Raw genomic sequence first — 22,236 nt, 5'->3', positions numbered from 1 at the left:
CTGATCAATGAGACCCACTTTGGGGCATGGACTGTAATGACTTTGGGGGGTGGGGGCAGCATGGACCTGAAAGAAAGGAGGAGAACGTCGAACCGATGTGATGCACGAGTACATGATTTCAGGAACACAACTTTGAGATGGATTTTCCAGAAAGCTGAGAGGAGAGAGGTGGTGTTTGCACTTTACTCTCCCTGGACTTGGAGACTTAACATAGCATCAACTGTGTTTTCCACATTAAACTAATCATTCGACTGATTTAAATCCGAAGCTAACGCAAAAGATGGTTGTTGACTCCTCCTTTGATGCATCCATGCCCTACCTACTACTACTCCCCACCTCCAAAATCAACACATTACTTGCAACATCGATTATTTGGGAAGAGGTTTAATGCCACACTCAAAAAAGTATCACGTACCACCACCCACCCACCCACCCACCCAGCAGGTATTGGACCATAGTTCAACTATGAACGAACAGTGAATGCGTACAGCGAACACACTCCATGAGACAAAAACCACGTCCTGCGATACTGCTAGTGGATGCCAGAGGGCAACGACGAGTAGTCACTACTGTTCACCTCATGTCCCGGAGCCAGCACCAGGAGGATAAGAGAGGTAACAGTGGGCCATGAACACAGAATGGCAGAAGCTTTTTGCCCCCAGGACGACCCAAAAGTCCCATCCCATGGCTCGGTGGGCAGAAAGAGGCAAATGACGTTTCTTCTCTGTCAGTGATTCAGTGTCTTCGTCTTGGTAATGTGGCCCCTCTCACCCCCTCGCCTCGCGCACACACTCCCATGACAGGAAGAATCTCACGCCCCTGAGCGCTGCTGCCCGCTTGCAGTAAAATGATAACCCTGTCCTCATCCCCATCCCTGACCTGCAACGTAAAACCACGCCTACCATCGTCTTTACCGCCCCCATACGCCCACTGACATCATGCCAAGTTAAAGATCGAGTAGCCCATTAGCGGAGGAAGTACTCTATCACTCTCTCTCTCTCTCTCTATCGACATTATTATTTTAGGCGAGTGCAGAGTAGACTGTACTAGAATATCAGGGTTTTGAGACTCACCTCTCTGTCATCCCATTAAAGAAGGCCACCCACGAGCAGCTGCAGTTGGTTGAAGGCTGCTTTCTTCTCTGCAACGTTCTTTTCCTCCTCTTCCGTTCCTGTATATCAACAACACAAACAACCATCGGTGAAGATAAAGGAGGGAGAGGAGAAAGATGGGGAATTGCCAGGCAGCGGAGGTGGCCACGGTGGTGATCCAGCACCCCGGCGGGCGGGTGGAGCGGCTTTACTGGCCGACGAGCGCGGCGGATGTCATGAAGAGCAACCCGGGCTACCACGTCGCCCTCGTCACCCTCTACGTCTCGGAGACGAAGACGGACGGCGGCGGCGGCGGTGCCGGCACCGTGCGGTTCACCCGCGTGCGGCTGCTCAAGCCCAGGGACATGCTCCTGCTCGGCCAAGTTTACCGGCTCATCACCTCCCAAGGTTCCATCCGCACTGCTTCTCTACCATTTCCCGATTCCTTGCTTGGCTCTCTGATCTCAGATTCTTTGCCAGAAGTTGCAAAGGCTCTGAGGCAAAGGAAGTATGAGAAGCTCAAGAAAAACCAGGCTGAATCGATCAGAAAACAGCAACAGCAGCAGCAGCATGGAACAAACGATCAGTGTGCAGATCCTGCTCGACAGGAAAAAGAGGAGGATTCAGATGCCACACATCAGGTACACATCTATTGTGATCGATCATGATATATGAATTCCAAAGTAGTATACTTCAATCAATTCCTACATATGCTGAATCATAAAACAGAGCAAAAATCACACACAAGTAGAGTCGAGCTTAAAACAGAAAGCATAGTCTTTTCTCTACAAAATCCAAATAGAGTTCAGGTAGAATCATGCAGTCAATACTCCATGACATGTTCCAGGCAACAAATCAGGAGAGGGATCGGCAAAAGAGCAGAACGCAGGTGGCGGCAAGAGGCCGCCATTGGCGTCCTTCGCTTCAGAGCATCTCAGAAGCTGGGAGCTAATTGCGCAACCATCGCGAGCTGCTTTCACAACGCATAGACCCAAGTCTTGACGGAATTCACACACAGGTCTCGGGCATGATAGTTATGGAAAGAAGCATTCCATCAAAGAAAGAGTTGAGATTCGGGTTGCTATTGCTGGAGAAAAATCTGGTAGAGTCCTTGTACAGATAAGACTCTTTAATAACCACAGTTCATGATGTAGTCACCAATGTTCAGAAACAAGAAAAGAAAAAGAAAAAATTGATGTATCATCATGATCTAGAGCTTACAGAACATGCATGCTAATGTAGTGGACATTAGCTTTCCTTCCGTATTCTGGATCAAACTCACGATCTAATTTGGTTGAATTTGTTGCAAAAAAATCACAAGAACAGGGAGAACAGACAGGAGATGCAGAGTCTTGGCTTATGAAACATGATGGAGTTGAACTACCTTTGTTCTGAGTTACTGTGATGTCTTGAACCCACTCAAATTGTACGATGGCAGTCACTTGGATATCTGGTGACCCAATAAACGATATGAACGTACCGTGGTCAACGAGGTTGCTGGGCAGTCCACATCTTCCAGCCCTGCTCGACATGGAGAAGCCCCTGCGGCTGCTGCTACAAGATCTCCAGGAAGTTTCCTCTCCCTTGGTGCAAAGTAGTACGTCAGCTTCCACCAAGTAGTGTCTTAGGGCGAAGTTGCCCAAGCACCAAAGGATGCTGGATCATTTGGCAGGTTTGCGATCTGTATGATCAATCTTACCACAAAGTGATATGATCATATCGAAGAAGAAGTGCATGACGAGCAGCATAATCTGAAGGACATACACATACCTTTTCTGGACAATATAGCTTCGTATAATATTCTCCTGATAGATCCACTGGAACACTCCTCGATTGGTTTTACCGGTGTAAGGCTACTGAAATCAATGTAAAGCAAGTTTCTACATCATGATCATGCTGCTCAAAACAGTGATGAAACTCTTAACAAAAGCTCTTAGAAAAATTTCTTGACATATTAACAACAATCTTTTGGAGCTATTTCTATGACAAGATGTCTAGTTTTGGCGATTCACAGAGTTTATAGTGCTGCGTGGTGTAATTTGATCCCTGTTCTGGGGCACTCTTGGCAATTGGCACACCACAAGGATGGCATGTTTGGATTTGATTATTCGAGCTGCATAAAATATTCTTTGATTGGTTCCGAAACTGCGCAAAATAGTTGAAGTTGATCCACGCACTCTACTCCAAACATCAATTTCTAACATGACATCAGGCACTAATAGTCTTGTCGTATATTGCAATGCTAAGAAATTGATGGAGACGGGTAGAACCAATCAGTGGACGTCCTGTGTATCCGAATTCAAATTAGAAAACAGTTCAGCTAATGCATCAGCCTGCACAAAGCTTACCGTTTAGAGTGCCACCATTGCATTAAACCCCAATAGTAAAATTTTTTTAAGGTAAAATGCCCTCTTTTCTTTTTTCACGCCAAATTTTTTTAATAGACTAAGCTAATAATTTATGGGGTAGTGTACCAATTTATTAGACATTCTTATTTTCACAGAAAAATAAATCATAATATTTTCCTTTTCTTTTCTTATTTTAATACACTAAGTTGATAGCTTATGGGCCAATACCAGTTTATCTCCGGCCTAAGAAGGGCTCACAGAGAACAAATAGCCCACAAATTATATTGAATATAACGCTTGCAAGTGTGAAAAATGAATTGCTGATATGTCTATGAAATTATGAGTGTCTGAAAAGAAAGGGGAAAAAAGGAAGATTATAAGTTCAGCTCCTAAACCTGCCTCAACTTGAAGAATTCAAAGTCGATAATTGGAATGAATATAGAAGCAATAATCAAGGAAGAAAATAAAAGGGGAACAAATTGAAATGGGCGGATGAAGACAATTTTGTGTAAATCAAGGTCACAAGAAGATGGAGCAAATTCAAGAATATTGAAACATTTTGATCCTCTTAAAGCCTTCTGCAGAGAAATAATTACCTGATAAAACAACAAAATAACAATTGCTCAGCGAATGAGGCATGGAATTATTCCACTAAATTGGTTGCATACCATACATAATTCAACTCCAACATACAACACAACACAATCTGCAGGTACATACTAAATGTGAACTTTGATCAAATTAGCATTTACACCAAATTTCAAATAGCTTCACAAAATTGTCATCAAGTGTCTCGATTCCTGCTAGCATAAAAAAGGATACTGAAGGTGAATATTGGTGCATTAGCACGAACTCAACTCTCCACCAGCTCCATCAATCTCTGCAACATGGCATCCCAATGAGTTGGATATCTGAGCCGAAGAACTAAATTGAAGGATGCTAAAGTGAATCCAGTAGATCTACTGTAATCCCCTTTCCAAAATTAATAAATGCACCAACAGAATGCATCAGAAATTCCTGTTTGCCGGAACAAGCTTAAGAAGCTTTGCAAGCTCATAGGACTTGAAATCTTTCCCAAAGCATAAGCTTAGATCCAAAGGTGTCTTTCCATCCTAGACATCACACCAAAAAGCAAACGTCGTTTATCTTGAAATGTATTCATATTCACATTATTCACTCAGTTAACCAAAACATAAGAAAAGAAAATGTATAGAGTGAAACTGCTTTAAAAAGCTTCTAACATCACCAAGTCAAAATAATGTATATGTTGAATAATAAAAGATGTTCTCACCATCATTATCTGCAAAAATTGATAGCTGTTATTGGAAAAACAGAAACCCCTTGAGAGTATAGAGCTAAGGTTGCAATCATGTGACAATTATATAGGAGGTTTTCAGTTATATCTACAATGTTTGGGAAGAACTTAATCAGACTGCTTATGCATTAGAGAGTGGTTATGCCGGGGTTTCTCATTCATATCCATCAACCCAGATCTGGCTGACTATTATTTGTGTGCACAATGCCAAGCTGGGTAGCAACAGGCAGTTGACCATGTAACACAACATAAACTTCAAATGATCGCTACTTCTATCATTTATTTCTTTATTATATTTCTCATGACCTGGACATTAAGAACAAGGATCAACCATATGAAGCATTGGCTGTGAATCCTAAGTCCTCTACATTTGCCACTCATTCTCGTGTAATCAAGTATAAAGAATCTCTAATTCCCTAGTCATGCATGTGTGTTTTCCTCTTAAAGCTGTTTCACATGTTTTAATTAATTATCATCTTGCTACCATATTGCTTTACCATCTAAAAGTTCTATTTCTGTCCTGAGATTTTGCAAGCATAGGTGTTTAAGTATCGTCTTGCCACTATATTAATTAACCATCTAAAGGTACTATTATTGTCCTGAGATTTTGCAAGCATAGGTGTTAAACCAGGCATAAATCTAGAAGGATTTTATTCTTCTGCTCCAGACAATTTATGACAACTGGATGTCAAAGAATAGATATGTTATCTTACAAACACAAAAGCTTATTTGTTTCTTTTCGCTGATGAATAATTGAATACATATAAAATTACTAGAAACAAGCATACTACAAGCATTGCTTGAGTTTAAGACAATCACAATGGAACCAAACCAAGAGGGTTCCAAGAATTTCAGCAGTTATAAACAAATATTCGTGGAAGATAATTTCAGTTCATTTTTAGCCCGTTTAAATTTACACAAAGGTCAAAAGATCGACAAGTCCAACCATTACCTTGTTTCTTCTTGTCTTATCAGCACCATTTACCAGCAATACCTTTGCTATATCTCTAGATCTAGTTTGTATTGCCACATGTAATGGTGTCCAACCATCCTGCACAGTATTTTGCAAAGTAAGCTAATAGTTACAAGAATGTATAACCGAAAAATACAGCAAAACAGATGCAACTCACATTATCTGCAACATTCACATCAACTTTATATTTTATTAGCAACTTCACAGTTTGCATTGCACCAACTTGAACCGCATAATGGAGTGGCGTAGCACCATCCTATCACAGAGGACAACAATGTACTTAATCTAAATTGAACAATAATGATAGTGAGTAAGATTTGTGGCAGTTTGTTTTTCCTCTTACCGGATCTTTCACTTGAGGATTTGCACCTCTCCTTAGGAGATGACTGATAACAGCCTCCTTTTTGCCAATAATAGCTTTATGAAGAGCTGTGAAGCCATCCTATGTCATGAAACCTAATCAAGTTCCATGCTTCATAGAAGGGAGGGTTATTCTTATCAAACATTTATGACATGATTAAAGCAATGGGAAGATTACCTTGTCAAGACAATCAATATCTGTACTACCATCCTCAAGTAGTTTATCCATGAAGGGAATCTGACCTGACAATGCTAGACTATGAAATGGGTTCCACTTCATCTGTAGTAAAAGTTAGGCATGTGAAAAAATTAGCTTGTTTATTCTAATAGGTGAAGAATCACCTACTATGTGGGATATAAATTTTCTCATCACTCTTTAGAAAACAAACAGTCGTATGTCATTTTATGCAACAGTAGCATATCCATATATACAACAACAAGCCGTGATGTCCCAAATATTTGAGATATGCAAAAAGTTCAGATAAATTTTAACCTAGAAATTCTGCATATATGCAAGCAACTGCTCTAGATATGATACTTCTAAGTCAGGAGAACTTAACAGTTGATATTTTGCTAAGGTCTGGGACTTCGTTCCGTTGCAAAATAACCTTCTCTTCTGGCTCTAATATCAGGTCAACTTCTGCAAGAGAATCAATACAAACAAATTTATAGTTGCTAAATAAGCAAATGGTTCAATCAAAATAGCAAAGAAATTTTATTACACCCAGTAAAAGTTGAAATATATCCTTACTTCTTGCCGATATATGGGTAAAAGGGGAGGCCCATTAAATGAGGCTCAACCATATGGAGTCTCACAAAATTGATCTAAAAATTACTCAAATTAAAAACAAAATGAAAGAGCTTTTCCAAGTTGGAAAATTAGATCTCTTTCAAATGGAAGAGCACAATCAATCACCTGAGTGATAGTCTTGGTAGTTGGCACATGTTTGGAATACAACACTAAAAGCCACAAGCATCAACATCATCCAGTGCTGGAGATTTTGTTAAGCATTTGGTCTTACTGTTATCTTCTATTAATCTTCTTCCATTTCCCATTTCGTATTTGATGTGCAAATTCAACTAAATCAATGATCGATTACTTATGCAATCGGGTCATAACAATTGCAGATTGATTTTCTTTCATAATGAGCCAGAAACAAATGGAAAATTTTAAGGCAATAATGGAAATTTTGACAGTTAACGCTAAAGAAGTCACTACTACTTTTTCGTGTCTATATTTCCCAAGCAAAGATTTACCAAATTTAACAGTCATAATTGGCCAGAAACTTGAAGTGCATTACTGACAAGATAAAGAAGTTGAAAAGACAAGAAACAATGCATATTTTGAATCAACAGTATAGATGTGAAAACGAGCTAATGTTGCAGACTAAGCAGCTTAGACATCAAGTCACATGCCAGATCAAGATAGAATGTGCGGATCAAAAACATTCTTTTGATGAAAATAAAAGTGACTGGTCAATAACGGAGCCAAAAGTTAGAAAAATAAAAAAAAAGTATGAAGAATTAAGCCAGCAGTCATCCTAGTCGAGAAGCATTCATTAACCTCTAAAACAATCGCACGACAAGATCCAATCTTTCCGCTATAATGAAGATGCAATCATGATAAGGAACACCCCAGGAACCATGGACCCTAACACATCCGCTTCAACGTCGTCTAATACAAGAAAGAAAGAGTTTTGGGTAAGGGTATATAACCTTTGACGAGATCGTCATATTGGGACACAGTGGAAATCGTAGCGTCTCCCTGATCACCACTGACTTCCTCCCCTTCCTCATCCTCAAGTTCTTGATCCACCTCTTCCAACTCGCTGTCATATCCATCATCCGGATCCTCCCAGAATCCATCAGAGCCCCGTTTGGCGCGGGCGGCGGAGCCGTGCCACTCGAAATTCCCCGCAAAAGAATGAGCCCTGACGGCTGCCCGCGAAGAAGACGACAGGATAAGAGGAGGTTTTGGAGGTAGCAGTGGGTTCAAGCTACGGAAGGCAGAAGAAGGCCGGAGGTGGAGAAGGTGGAAGGAAGAAGAAGATAACCCCGCTCCCGCCACCATCGCTAGCTCAAGCATGTTCTCTCGGGAGCGATTTGGTGACAGGTTCATCGAGTTCTTACACCTGAGAGGGCATCCGGACCCGATAACCCGAAATCGGAATAGATAGATCTCTGACACAGATCTATACCCGATTAAATGTGTAAATATACCTGGTAATGATCCGAATCCGATCCGTGATATTGGGTATGGATCCTCATTTGGGTGGTTTCTTATAAAAAAATGATTTTAGGTTGAATAAATCACTATAAAAAGAGTTTTCTAAAGAGTGACATGGATTTCTCAAAGGCCGGATATGGTGCCATTTACATGTATAATCCCCAATAAAGCATTAGGTGTTTCAATTAATTCAAAATAATTAGTTATCGGATCCGGATTTGATTTCCAATTTAGCATTGATTACCAAACCTCTAGTGAACTTTTGTCCCACCTTGGTTCTAACCCTTTTCATTCCTATAATTAATTTGAATGTTTATATTACTTCTATTTTCTGAAGCTTATAAATAAATAAATATATATATAAAAGTTAATAATCATATTATAAAATGAAAGTGGGGAGGATATTTTCATATATATATATATATATATATATATAATAATAATCATATATATATATGATTAATAATATATATATTTATAATCATATATATATTTAAGTTAATAATCATATATATATATATATCATATATTTAAATCTTAAAAACTAATTAAGCTTATGTTATGGGAATGAAAAAAATATTATATTTATTTTAAAGAAAATAAAAATTACTTTTTCATTATGGTATGGCATAGAAACAATTACTTTGATATGCGCATATCACTGGAAAAATAAAAATCCTACAAGTCAGAATTTACTATAACTATTTGATGCATTCGGATAATATCCTTTTATGATTGTGTGTGACTTTGGTCATTCTTTAAGCTAGACAATTAGTTAACTATAAATATATTTAAGTTAATAATCATATTATCATTAAGTTATCATTGCAAACCCATCAAGATTATTACTACAAAGTTGTTTTATCCCAGGACTTGGCAAAAATATTTGACTTTTGACTTATTTTAATATAAAATAAATAATAGATTGATCGGTTTGAAAATAAAATGGATTGTTAGTCATAGAATATTATTTTCTTCATACTTTAACCTAACCAAAATAATAAAATAAGTTAAAAAAATATTTTTCATTAAAATAAAATAAATATATCTAAAGGTTTTGATCCATATTTTCCTCATTCATGTATCCATCATAAACGGATCAGTAGGAAGATTTTTTTGCTTATTGGGAATTTCCCTAAATCAGATTTTTCTTAATGATGTTATCAATTACTTATCGATAATTACATATACATGAATTTCCCTTCTTTTCGCTTTAATTGTTGTTCTTCATGCTCCTTTATGAGATAGCTCAATCCATTTCACTCCATTGATAAAAAAAAAAAAAAAAAAAAAAAAACTTAATGAACTCATCTTTTTCCATGTATATATGTTGTATTAACTCAGCATTTCTAGGTTAGCAGGAAAGATAGGTGATAATAATTTTAACTAAAATCTCTATAGAACCATTTCAATTCGATCGAAAAGTTTAATCTTTATAAACTCTAGTTAATAAAATAGTGGTTTTTTTTATCATATGCGGCCAACGAAGACTTTAAATCATGTGTTCCAAACATTATCCTGAAAGAAAATAAACTAAATAACGATTTTGCCAATGAAGACTTTAAATCATATGTTCCAAACATTATCCTGAAAGGAAATAAACTAAGTAACGATTTTGCCTATCTCTTAGGAGAGAGATGATAAAATTGAAATAATATAAAGTTATAAACAATATTAGCATGACCCTTCTATAACGATGACACACATAAATTGAGAAATTATATTAAAGTCAATTTAGTATTAGGCATAATAACAGAAAAGACCAATGTCATAACGTGAGCTATCATTAGGTCACTGAGTCATATCTCACGAGCACTATGTATGCTAGTATCTAATTTTAGGATATGTTTATCCTCGATTTAAAGATCAAATATTTTAAGTGAGGTATATTGTAACGTGCTAATTTAGCCTTATATTGAAAGTGCAACAAAAATTAAATAGGCTCATAGAGGCTTGATGGGTAACTACAATTAAGTGAAGCAGTTTGCATCACTAGTAGACTCAACAAGTCAATTACATGACAACAACACAGATGACCAACATCAAAACCACTCTTATTTTTGGGTTTAAGAAAGTATTAAGGCAAGATAGATTAATAGTTGATATGCCCAATATCACACCTTTAAGTAGATCTGAACATACAACATCCCTTGATTTATGCAATCCCCATTCTTAATGTTCTTCCAAAAATTAAGAATCCAAATAACGATGCAATTTCACTCTCTGCTACTATAAACTTGTTGCAGACCTTCATGTGTGTGCCAAGGGAAGATGAAGCACATGAGCTTGATGAATGAACACTGGAGAGATCATGAAACTTGACCACCTTCAACCGCAACATGATCAGAAGGCACTTGCAGTAATATGTCTTCATGCTTGTCTTCTTCAACCTTTGTGAAGCTGCTGAAGTTGCCCTTGGTCATGAATAGCTGAGCATGGTGGTGCTTGCAGTAGAGTCTGCCCTCATGTGTGACAAAGTTGGATGGGCTGATGGTGCAACCTCCATGGGTGCACCTAAAGCAGGGCCTGTGGTAAGAGTTTCCATCAACAGCCACCTGAAAACAGGGAAGACATGTCACTTATTATCTTGTATGGATCAGATGTAGATATATAGATACAGTCCTGTCATTTCAACAGATATTACGTCGAACTATTTAGTCGAGTTGCTAAATGTGAATGATAATGTCATACAAATCTGTTGTTCTGAATGCATCCACAAGATCATATGCATCAACTATGTAAGAGTTTCTACCAGCAAGTTTCTTCTAACATGTTCTAAAATTTTTTGTATGATGTGGCTTCGGGAAATGATGTTCGACATCTCCTAACTTTTCAGAAATTTTCACCTAATGGGAGAAAAATCCAGCTATATGATCTTCTGAGTCATATCAAATCACAGATAAATAAAGAGGGAATTCTCCACTATATATTGATGATTGGATAGTTCTTCGGCACACCTCTCTAAAAGTAAACACTGTTAAATCTGTTATTTTTGCAAATTACTAATATATTTCTGCTTGAAACTTCTTTAGCACAAAAAATATGCAATGTATTGGGAGATAATCATGCACCAAAATTATGACTTAGGTATATGTGAAATCGCACAGACAGAGTGAAATGAGGAATACAAATATTGCACATAAACATTAGATCGCAGTGAACACTAACTTGTTGGTAAATCTTTGCGTTTAAGTCCAATAGATGAAATTAATGGATCCTGATAGAACTTGAGGGACTATATGAACAGAATGAAGTCTGATATAACAATCTGACACCTCTTCACGTTTCAGAAAAAGAATAGGAAATATCAGATGTACCTTCTCAATTGGGTACACCGTTTTCTTGCACTCCACACATTTGTCTCGTGTGCCGAGAAATATACTCGCGTATCTGCTGTTAGCAACACCCTGTATGATATGAAAAATACGTAATTAAGAAAACTGTGCCAGATCATTTCGGTATCAGTGTATTTAAGTTATATGCATAATTGCATGGAAATGATAAGTTGCTTTGATCTCACTGTACCTGTTGACCACTAGATCTGTCTATCTTAGCAGATTTTGGAGCTCCTACAGCAATTCGAGTATGTTGTCAGCACATAAGCATGACAATGTATCATGGAATTATCAGAGTCATCAGATACCTTCAAAACTTTTATCCAGACTGCCAGTCATCTTAAAGAGTTGATCATAGTGAGGCTTGCAGTAAAGAACTCCCTCAATAGAGCTATAATTGCTGAACTGCATTATGAGCATTTTGAAGACAGCAAGATGTACTTGAGCTATATATATACACACACCGTGATACGCACAAATGTACACATAACGCAGATATATACATATAAAAAACCTTATCAGAGTAGTATTCCATTCATGTTTGCCATATACAAATATATTCATATAGAATCGATCGGTCTTGTATCACAATTAGCAAAAATTTTACCACATGTCTCAGCCTAAATGATACATAACACAAAAATAAATACAAGGACTCGATGAGGAGTTCGATAACCTAAAGTTCTTTGTTGCTCATCTTGAAATGTTAATGAATGATTTGCAAGGTTATGCAAGTTATCGTGAAACAAAGCCAAACAATAATTCTGAGATGCCAAAGAAGTGATACACTGAAGGAATCTCAAAGCAAGAAGCTGACTCCAACGTAAATGGCAGAGTAGCAACCTCTTGTGGATTATGAAACCTTCATTGCCTTCTCATGGTAGATAGATATGTTTGTCTCAACATTCTCACCTCAGCTGCACTCAACATGACTCATGGAAATTAAGTGACACGGAGATCAACCAAAACATTTTGTGCTAAACTAAATGAATACGAGTATGTTAGGTATCAGGCACCTAGGATAATTTTGGAGCAATGCTAATAATTTTCAAATAAGCAACTTGATTTCTGTATCGATTATACCTATCGATGTCTATTTTACATTTACTTTATTTCGTGTGCGTCGAACATGGGTTTTTTCTTCGACTTTTTCAGTCATTTAAGTCTGACAATTTTTTTGACCAACATATTGATTAGTATTTAAACTTGTTTTACATTAGATCATCATTCATTGACTTGTATAAGACAATGTACCAGAAAAACAATGTATTCATATGGCAGGCATGACAGTTCCATCACATATGTACCTGGTGATGTTGTCTTGCTTTCATAAATAGATTCTCTCTTTCTTTCTTTCTAACAATTGCTAAATACATAGAGTTCACAAATGGTGGCTTCATGTTCACGTTTGTTTATTGATAGATAAATAAGCACTAATATCCATTTATCATAATGCATACTGTTCATCGTTTTTATATTAGGTATGCCCGCATTGGCGGTAGCCTCATGTACTGGGTACATTCTTTTTTTGTATATATATATACTGTTCATATTTTCATGGCCTTAGTGTTTTCCAAAGAATCATTGATATTGAATCAAAGCATAGAAATTCCTTTGCTTGCTCAGGATGATTGAATCAGTTGAGATTAGTATTCATTGTCAATGTCATATTCATAATTGTGACATCTTCTTAAACCAAAAAAAATCAGAGGAAAAATCATGATTCATCCTAAAAACAAAGGAATACTATTGCTTTTATTCATCAGACACAATCGAGTAGCATACATTCTCATTGCAAGAAAGAAACAAAGAAGAGACCGAACGAGCAACTTAAGCAATCATTTTAAGGCAAGTTAGTCTCTCTTTAAGAATTAGAAAGCAGGGAAAATTCATGTTATACATACAAGATTTCTCAAACCCCTCAATCAAACAGAGATGAGTTCTACTCATAATCATCACAACATGCAATGATGAAACATATTTCTTAGTGATAGTTTCATGCATGGTTAAGCCAATTACCTGTAGAATATTTTCGAATCTTTTGATGTAGACAGAGTCCAACACGGACAGACTGAGAAGAGTATTTAGATGGCATCCAAGAAGAGAAAGAGAGAGAAGAACAGTGGAATCACCTTGAGGGTTCCCCTGCAGTGGTGGCAGCGGAAGCATGCTCGGTGGTAGATCCTGCCATCGGCGGCGAGCTGGTCCACCAAGTACACCGTCTTCCGGCACGCCTGGCACTTCTGCGTCGTCCCTCCGAACAGCATCGACGCCATCTCCGACAGTCAAACGCTGCACGATGGCGAGGGAGAGGGGTGGCAGCGATGCAAGGCCTGATGACAGATACGAGCGCAGAGGATCGTTTGTCTCCGGGTACTTGTTTGGCCTTTTCGTTGATAGAGAGAACAGCTCAGCTGAGACTGGTCAGCTCAGAAGAACAACCGCAGCATGAGGGAGAGTCGGTGGTAATCTCTCTCTGCGATCATTTTCCTTGTTTCGTTCCTTGTGGCAGCTCAGGGGGGTTGACTTTCCATCGCATTGGCGGCGCCGGCGTTGGCCAAACACAAAACATTTCTCTTCTGATCACTAATAACATGTTGTTGCTATATTGAATTCTTAAGAATGACTAGTTTTCTTCTAAAAGATTAATACAAATATTACAAGGTTTCCCTTCGAACTCTATATGATGTTCACATTACAGAGGTGAGAATGCTGAGATCACTGTGTTTATTTAGATATAACTTCGACGGAATATACTTAAAATACATGTACATGTTGAAATTAGAAGTGAGATAATTAATGAAAAAATAAAGAAAAAAAAATTAAATACTCTTAATTTAACTAAGAATATTATTTGTTACATAACTCACATCAATGTATCAACCCCAAATAATTGAGACATTATGATTTGTTATTGTATTTAGAGATTAAACTATCAAAAACTAATATTTTAAAGAAATTACATATTTATGCATAGAGTCAAACATCCGAGTGAATAATATACAGTGAAAAAAGCAGGAAGCTACAGTGACTACTTGATATGAGTCCACTATTAAATGTCATGTGGTTGCCAAATGGTTCTTCCAAAATCTCCACTGTTAAATGCATTGAATCCTTCTGCCAATTGTTGATGGCAACTTTGTTGCAGATGGTTTTGCTTCAACTGATCTGGCAAACTTGGTTTTTCTACATATATGGGAAGCCAAAGGGCTATTATTATATGTAACATCCACAGCACATTACAGCTCATACAAACTCGGACTTGTATATACATTATTTTACAGCTCAAGCAGATCAGTGTTATCCCAATCCACAGCTAACTACAACCCATAAAAACTCCAAATCTTTGAAGTCAAATACATATTATTATTTGACTGCTACAGTATATTAAACATTATACTAGTATGACTCTATCCTATGCATACATACTTGTACATACTAAACCTAAGCACACGAGAAAACATGATCTCTTTGTTAAATTTGGATACCCTGCCGGTCATTGGTGGAGTTTTAGACACTGAACGAATTATCACTTAAACCATTAATGGATTTAGTTCCTCAGACAAGTTACAAGAAAGAAAATTGGTCATTCCATTAACCTGACCTTAAATCATACAATCAGATCTGACAGCCTTGTTGTCATATTAGAATCAACACCTCCTTGCTTCTGTTATTCTCCTTCAGTCATTTGGTCTTCACATGAGAAGGTGAATGCCCACTAACACAATGATAGCAGAAGCAATCATATAGTTGACCAACAAGAATGCCATAGTAGTCAATCATATTCTTGTTTAGGATATATAAAGTTGATCTTTTTTTTCAGTGACTCTGCAATAGCCTTTGCACCCTGCAAAACTCAACAATTTAGGAATTACCAAGATAAATTTCTGCTTAATTCATTAAAAGGCACAAACAAATTGATTGCCTACAAAAAGTAGAATGAAAACAGCCTCGTTTTTTTTCAGCTGGAGTTCTTGAGTACCTTCATTTCTCATTAAAATATCTGAAAAACACAGTAAGCAGAATCTTAGTTTTTTATCAGATGCCAAAAGAATAAAATGAAAGAAACAGAATATTGCAGTCATCCTAATGCTGAAAACAGCTGTAGGAAAAACAAACCAATGAATAATCAATTGATCTGCAATCATCAGAAAGAATGAAACTCTTACCAACAGGAAAGGCTACATAATCACTTATAAAGATAAATGTAATCGAAGACATCAGATGTTCAGTCAGATATATTGCTACAAGAATATGATAAGAGAACAGGAAAAACTAAATTAGGAAGTATTCTTGTCCCAATCACTTAACAAAGGAATGAGCTCACTTGCCAACTAATTTAACTATAACTCTTCTTGAGGCTTTTTCTCTAACCTTTTTCCCTCTCACCGTTACTTCAGCAACTTTACCTAAATGTTTTTTATTTTGTCAACCATTCAATTGCTACAAATTCTTCATAGTTTCCTACTGTAGGATAAACTTCAAAAGTGCCTATGCAACAACAGTGACGTAGCATGTTTCACAAGCATGCAAAGAAAAGACAATTATTATTCTCGGTTAATGTAAACTCCACTGCAAGTTAATTTATATGACACTCAAAATTCAGCTGACTTAAATTGAAGACCAAACCCAGCAAATTAGCCATAGGAGACAAAAGGCATTCACCAAAGATTGGCAAAGCTCAAGAATGTACCAGCAACTCTCATCTTTGAGGACTTTTGAGCCATTCAAAGAACTCATAACTATATCTTAGTATTGGTTATTCCATCACTTAATAGATTTATCAAGAAAGTGGTATATTCTCTCTATCTTGTGTCTATTTCATTATTGAAAACAAATTCCAATAATTGGAAAATGCTCTTATAGGAGGGTCATATCCTTCCATGGCCATATCTACTGAACAATGTATTCTGCCTGTTGGTCACTCAGATATTAGATTTATAATAAACTGATGAAAATAAAATCATGTACAAATCAAATCACTTCTGGTTGCGATTGTTTGGGCTGTAGAATGCCATGATAAGTAATATAGCATATCAAGTCATCACACTGACAAGTCGACAATTCTGAATGTCACATTCATTCAATCTTCAAAGCAGCACCTGATTGCAGATTAGTACCATGACAGAAGGGCCACCACAATTCCAGGGAAAGATCTATTGGCCCCAGAAGCTGAATCCTTTAGCTATGCCATGAGTAAACTTGCAACCACCAGGCTGAAAAGGCCTGTTCAGATTGCTAGATATGAACTGAATTCTTGTAGCATTAGGCACACGCTATGCACATGGCACCAAGAAATTGAAATTTCACATTATGTAGGATGCACAAATTTACGACTAATTAAAACTCAAACCAAAAAGTAACCAAGATGATTGTGGGTTACCTAAAGGTATTGTTCAGGTACACAATGTCAATAAGATGTAGAAAATTAGCTAGAAATATTTATATAGTTTGAAAATGTAGACACCATGGTTTTTGGAACTCGATGGATTGCACTTCACATGCATTAACATGTTCTAGTTTCCCGTTGAGATAATCAAGTACGCTGTGCTACGATGACTCGACCCGGTTACTCATAGACCAACGCCGCCACAATAGGAGATATTAATTTCGAACAAGTTATTAGCGTGGCCAACAAAATAGAAAGAAAGATTAAATCAGGTAAAGCTACGTACGTTTGCTAACTCGAGTGCCTCGAGGTGAAGCAAACCGCATACTAAGAGTAGAAGCGAGGAACGCCCCGACCTGACACGGACTTAGCTAGTTTTGCCTAAGTCGTGCGGCACCCTTGCGTGTCCGTCCGCAAAGGTCAGCCTTCCCGAAGCCTCCCATTGTCCCTTAGGACCAACAAAAGAGAGAACGGGTTAAAGAGAACGCCTCAATCGGGATCCGCGAGCAAACATGTCCGAAAAACACTTCATAAACAATGCAAATTACAAACAGACTTTACAAGCTCTGAACAGTGGCACAACAAAGGGTAAAATGGTCCATTACAGACCGAAAAGCTCTCGCACGTGTCCACATGACACAACCTTTATTTACAAGCCTAAAGAGGCCACCAACCCAACTAACATGGGACTATTTAGCCTTCGGCCGCCCCTCTACCTGCTATACAAGGTATGAACATGCCAAAAGACAACGGACAGACATAAGCATTACATCCAACATCTTGTTTAGAAGTTTGTCCGTTACATTCTCCCCCACTTATCCCTTCGACATCCTCGTCGAAGCCTTTGTGAACACTGCAACTCTTCGCCTTTGCTGAGTCTTCAATCTTCCGCTCCAGCTGCAATGCGCCTCCTGGCTCCCAGCTGCTCTCCGCTGCTGTTTTTGAGTAGTCGAACCTTTGATCCGCCATGCTGCTTCAACTCACCAATGACTCTGACTCTGGTGTGGGGTTGGCTGAGTTGTGTTGATCCTTGTTGATTCCTGCGGATCCGCCAAATGAAGGAAAAGACCATCCTTATTGCGCCAGTCTCTTAAAAATTCCACATGCTGCTTAAACTGGGTGGATGCTTGTTGGAGCTTTAACGAGCATCGTCTCGCAAACTTCTGAAGTTTTGGGTCCTTCCTCCACAAAATCTGCTCATTGACTCTTCTTTCAGTTAGTTGTCACATCCAAGTAGGTTCGCATCACTTCCGCTTTTGATTGGCATTTCGTTGGGAAATGAAGCGGACAATCTACTCTCAGTAGCACTGATCACCGTTGGTGAGGATTTGATAACTATTGTCTTCCATTATCTTCGAAGGGTCTTTGAACTTGTGCAGAGCTCCTCTACTGGATAGATAAAAGAATTGAGGTACTCGGTTTCGCCCATTCTCTTAAGAGTTGAGAAGGCAAAGGTTACTTTGACTTCGCCCGCCTCCTCGAGGTTGTACTTCATGCATCGAGCTGGTTACTGGTCTTCGCCTGCTCTTTGCTCACACTTCTGAAGCACTTGAAGTGTTTGCACTCCTTGCATTGAGTTAGCTACTGTGATTCACCTTCTCAATGCCATCAAACTTCTGGAATGCGAAAAGTTTTCACCCCAACTTGGAGTAATTCTCTGATAGATGAGGTCGCCTCTGGGATTGTACCGTCTTCTCCATTAACCCTGCCGCCTACTCCACTAAGTAGCAAAGGTACAACACCGCGTACTGCCTGCTTCGTTCCTTGGTCGTGCACTCTTGCATGACCCGAAGTCCTTCACTTACGGCTATCTTGATGAGAAACTTGTTGACACCGGTCTTACGAAGTTTCTTGGCCTCTGCCCTTCAGCCTTGTCTCGGTACTTAGAGATTGCCTCTGCATGCTCCACCTCCTCGGCCCCTTTCACGACCAAGCGCTCTCCCTCCATGAGAGCAAGGGATCAATGACTTGCACGGAAGTCCCGCCTCTGCGGTACCATGGCGCTGCCATGCCCATGGCCCTACTATCCGTCGCCTCGCCTCTGTATCCCTTTTCTTCACAATCAGTAGAGATGTCTCCGTGGCACTCCTCTGAGTCCACCTCCATTCTAACTGATGCTTGATTTTGGGTAGCTAAGTCCCTCTGGACTCGTCGTCGCTTCCTCGCCCCTTTCGACCCCCTGCTTCAACACCACTGTGTTCTCCAAGCAGTCCGTTTGGTCGATGGAAAGACAGACTGCAACTCCCATGCATGGCCTCTGCCATCACGTTGTAGAGTTTGCACCGATTCTGTTCTCCTTAGCTTCCTTGGTAGCAACGTTCGCTTACTCGACCTTGTCCTCTGACTTGTCGGGCTCCCTTAAGCGAATATGAGCTCTGGAGCAGTCCAACTCTCCAGCTGCTTCGATCATACCTCTGTATGATCAAGTCCCTCCCATGGAACTCACTGGTATTTGCATTCGAACTTTTCCCTTGGTGGAACACAGCCCCACATATGCTGATGACCAAGGCTTTCATTCGATGCAAAATTCGATGCACGCCCGGAAGACCCGCCTCTGTGGTACCATGGCCTTCACTCCTTGAATCCATAGCCTTTCTTGCCGTCGTGTTGTTCACCGAAGTGGAGCTTCCAGTAACTCCCGATCATACCTCCATATGATCTCATCCCTCACGGGACATAGTCGTGTGTATCGCATTGCCACGAACTGTTCCACCACGATCCGCTGGACCATGTCGCCTCCTGGTGACATCTCCATTGCATTCTGATCCTTGTGGAATAACCTCGAATTGTGAACCCTCCATGTGTGGCCTCTGCCAATGGATCGCAGGGTCCCTTCCACCTTCGATTTTGTTCGCTCCTCTGGCAATCGACCTTCATCCACCCACTCCTGGGTCACACCTAGATGAAGCACCGCTCTAGGATAGTCCGTCGCCTAGTAGCTCTCGAAGTCCACCGACTTCACTGTAATCTGTGCACCATTGTCTGGATCCTGGGCCTCTGCCCCTACCAGCACAATCTCCGCTGCGCACTGCTTCCTTCATAGCAACTCAAATGGCAACACTGTGGCATATTCTTCAAGAGTACCCGCCTCTGCGTCCTCTTGCCCCGTGCTAAGGCCCTTCTGAACCCAACTTCGCCTCCGCAAATTGAGTCGCCTTAGTTCCTCCATCAAATGCTTCTCCGAGTTAAGGTGCATGTGCCGCGAAGCTCCCTTCGTCTTTGACCCCATGCAAGATGAGTCCGCTCCGTCAGAAAGAAGGACCCATGGAACAACATGATCCTACTCTTGCCTCTGCAAGAGTTCATGTCCTTGACCTCTGTCTAAGGAAAGCACTGTGCCTCTGCTCCATGTTCCAACTTCTATGCTGGCTCCCTTCATGCGGCTTGGGTACTTCGCCAAGTTACACCCAAGTTGCTCCGCTCCTCGTTTTTGCATTGAGTCGATGGTGGCCCTCGTGCCCACCATTCCACGGGTCAGCCCTCCCTTGAGTCTGATCTCTACATCGACTCCTAGTGTGCCTTCATTTAAGTTGCTTTAGGTCGCTCCCCCACTTGATCTCGCAATGCATCCACCAATGCATTCTCTCGAGCGAGATCATGCGACAACTCCTCGTCGCTTGCTCAGTCCATCGAGCTTCGTGGAGTTGTTGTTTGTTGAGGTACTCCTCCTCAACATGTGAGGTCCGTCTCACATGATTCTCCCTCTGGAGAGCCGGGACTTATCCCTCCTGGATAACTATCCCATTGGAGCAATATCTCTCTTCGTTTCGGAGACCACCATCCCTTTGGACTACTCCGATCTGCTGAACAAACTGTGCACTATTCTGCCTCCTGCAAACGCACTTGCTAGATTGCGACACTATGTCAATACAGCCCCTGCTGCACCCCTCAAGGCCTAGCAACATGCTGAACTCGTTGCACACTTTAGCCTCCGACGGACGTATCCTTCATATGCCGAAGAGAAAGTTTCAATGCTCCATGGTGCCGAGTTTCGGTTGCCTTGGGATGGCCACGAACATTCCGTCGTCCGCATACAAGCCCATGCATGAGTACCAAATTCTTCGAGTTAGCAATTCCCCTCACCTCTGTGAGCTTTGCATAACTCTTTTGGTCGTTGAGCAACTCATTTTACCTTGCATGGTCTCATTCTTGCCAAGCGCCTCGCTTGCCTAGAGCACCATCAAGTATAGTTGTCAACGTTGAGCCGTAGCTCAAACTCAGCCATCCCAACCTTTGTGCGCTCCAAATTCTTCCAAGCTTGCCTTTCTCGTGGTGCCTCTTGCGCGAAGGGTTGGCCATTCGTCTGAATGCCAATCTTAGATGCCCGCTCCTCTGAGCGACTCTTTTCCCTACATCTCCATGCCCGTTTTCCCTCAAACGGTCGCGCGTGTGCTGACTGCCCTCAACGCAGCCCCGCTAGGTCCCCCACGTTTGCATGTCAAGTGTTTCTATGAGTGCTTGTCCCGCTCTGATACCATATGACACGGACTTAGCTGGTTTTGCCTAAGTCGTGCGGCACCTTTATTTACAAGCCTAAAGAGGCCATCAACCCAACTAACATGGGACTATTTAGCCTTCGGTCGCCCCTCTACCTGCTGTACAAGGCATGAACATGTCAAAAGACAACGGACAGACATAAGCATTACATCCAACATCTTGTTTAAAAGTTTGTCCGTTACAGACTGGCACCATGAACGATGCAACCTTATTGACGGCAAAGGACGGGGTGCACCGTATTCGCCTGAGGCTGCCTTAAAACTCTCCTCCCTCCTCATGTTGCACCACTTGGGCTCGGCCTTTCGTCGAGCACCTCGGACGCGGCCTTCGGGACGAGGGTCACGAAACGCCAGGGCCATCGCTTGCGCCTAAGTCTGCATTAGAACTGTCCTCCCTCATCCTCCCCTTCCCCCCCCTTCGGGTAGAGGGTCATGAATAAAACCCTCGAACTCTTTGCCTCGTGTCGGTAAGAGAGAAGAAGAGGAGTCTCTGGCAGTGGTGCCGGTTCAAGGAGTGCGAAGCATTGGAGGATACATGGGCGAGTGAGCAAAGGGGCAGCAGGTAACAGGAGCAGACGAGAGCGCGGTGCTCCATCAACGGACACAACAAGCGTTTGCGTAGCTTACGTTGGCTTGCGAGGGTGGTGGGATGACATTAAGAGTCGTGCACATCATCTTTTATTTTTCCCCTTAATCAGAAGT

The 22,236-nt window shown here is 40.3% G+C and overlaps 3 protein-coding genes and 1 long non-coding RNA gene across 8 annotated transcripts; 1 reads left to right on the top strand and 3 right to left on the bottom strand.

Annotated features, from left to right (window-relative positions):
• Positions 1-503: 503 nt before the first annotated feature.
• On the bottom strand, positions 504-3,002 carry LOC135648575 (uncharacterized). Of its 2 annotated transcripts, none has more exons than XR_010500996.1 (4): positions 2,862-3,002; positions 2,313-2,772; positions 1,074-1,688; positions 504-930 (listed from the first exon to the last, which is right to left on the bottom strand). It is a non-coding gene; the product is annotated as an uncharacterized LOC135648575 (long non-coding RNA). The 2 variants fall into 2 exon arrangements; XR_010500997.1 differs by having other exon boundaries at positions 2,313-2,785; positions 2,862-2,998.
• LOC135648574 (uncharacterized) lies at positions 1,229-2,979 on the top strand. 4 transcript variants are annotated; one of them, XR_010500994.1, is made up of 4 exons: positions 1,229-1,499; positions 1,572-1,732; positions 1,939-2,193; positions 2,418-2,979. XR_010500994.1 is itself a non-coding variant. In XM_065166381.1 (3 exons), the coding sequence occupies exons 1-3, from the start codon at positions 1,229-1,231 to the stop codon at positions 2,041-2,043; spliced, it is 534 nt and encodes a 177-aa protein (XP_065022453.1). In that variant the 3' UTR covers positions 2,044-2,291. The 4 variants fall into 4 exon arrangements, 2 of the variants coding, with proteins under 2 accessions (XP_065022453.1, XP_065022452.1); XR_010500995.1 differs by having other exon boundaries at positions 2,413-2,979; XM_065166381.1 differs by lacking the exon at positions 2,418-2,979 and having other exon boundaries at positions 1,575-1,732; positions 1,939-2,291.
• Positions 3,003-4,070: 1,068 nt separating the features above from the next.
• Positions 4,071-8,189, bottom strand: LOC103998298 (ankyrin repeat domain-containing protein EMB506, chloroplastic). The gene is made up of 7 exons (XM_009419737.3): positions 7,804-8,189; positions 6,648-6,727; positions 6,266-6,367; positions 6,071-6,169; positions 5,885-5,983; positions 5,707-5,805; positions 4,071-4,551 (listed from the first exon to the last, which is right to left on the bottom strand). Exons 1-7 carry the CDS (start codon positions 8,171-8,173, stop codon positions 4,447-4,449), a joined length of 954 nt encoding a protein of 317 aa, XP_009418012.2. The 5' UTR covers positions 8,174-8,189; the 3' UTR covers positions 4,071-4,446.
• Positions 8,190-10,381: 2,192 nt separating this feature from the next.
• LOC103998297 (LIM domain-containing protein WLIM1) lies at positions 10,382-14,066 on the bottom strand. The gene is made up of 5 exons (XM_009419736.3): positions 13,782-14,066; positions 11,958-12,054; positions 11,840-11,883; positions 11,632-11,721; positions 10,382-10,869 (listed from the first exon to the last, which is right to left on the bottom strand). Exons 1-5 carry the CDS (start codon positions 13,923-13,925, stop codon positions 10,624-10,626), a joined length of 621 nt encoding a protein of 206 aa, XP_009418011.1. The 5' UTR covers positions 13,926-14,066; the 3' UTR covers positions 10,382-10,623.
• Positions 14,067-22,236: the final 8,170 nt, after the last annotated feature.

Source organism: Musa acuminata, chromosome BXJ3-9 (assembly GCF_036884655.1).
Source record: "Musa acuminata AAA Group cultivar baxijiao chromosome BXJ3-9, Cavendish_Baxijiao_AAA, whole genome shotgun sequence".
Lineage (NCBI taxonomy): Eukaryota > Viridiplantae > Streptophyta > Magnoliopsida > Zingiberales > Musaceae > Musa > Musa acuminata.
Note: the sequence above shows the minus strand (reverse complement) of the source record. Positions and strands in the feature narration are given on the sequence as shown.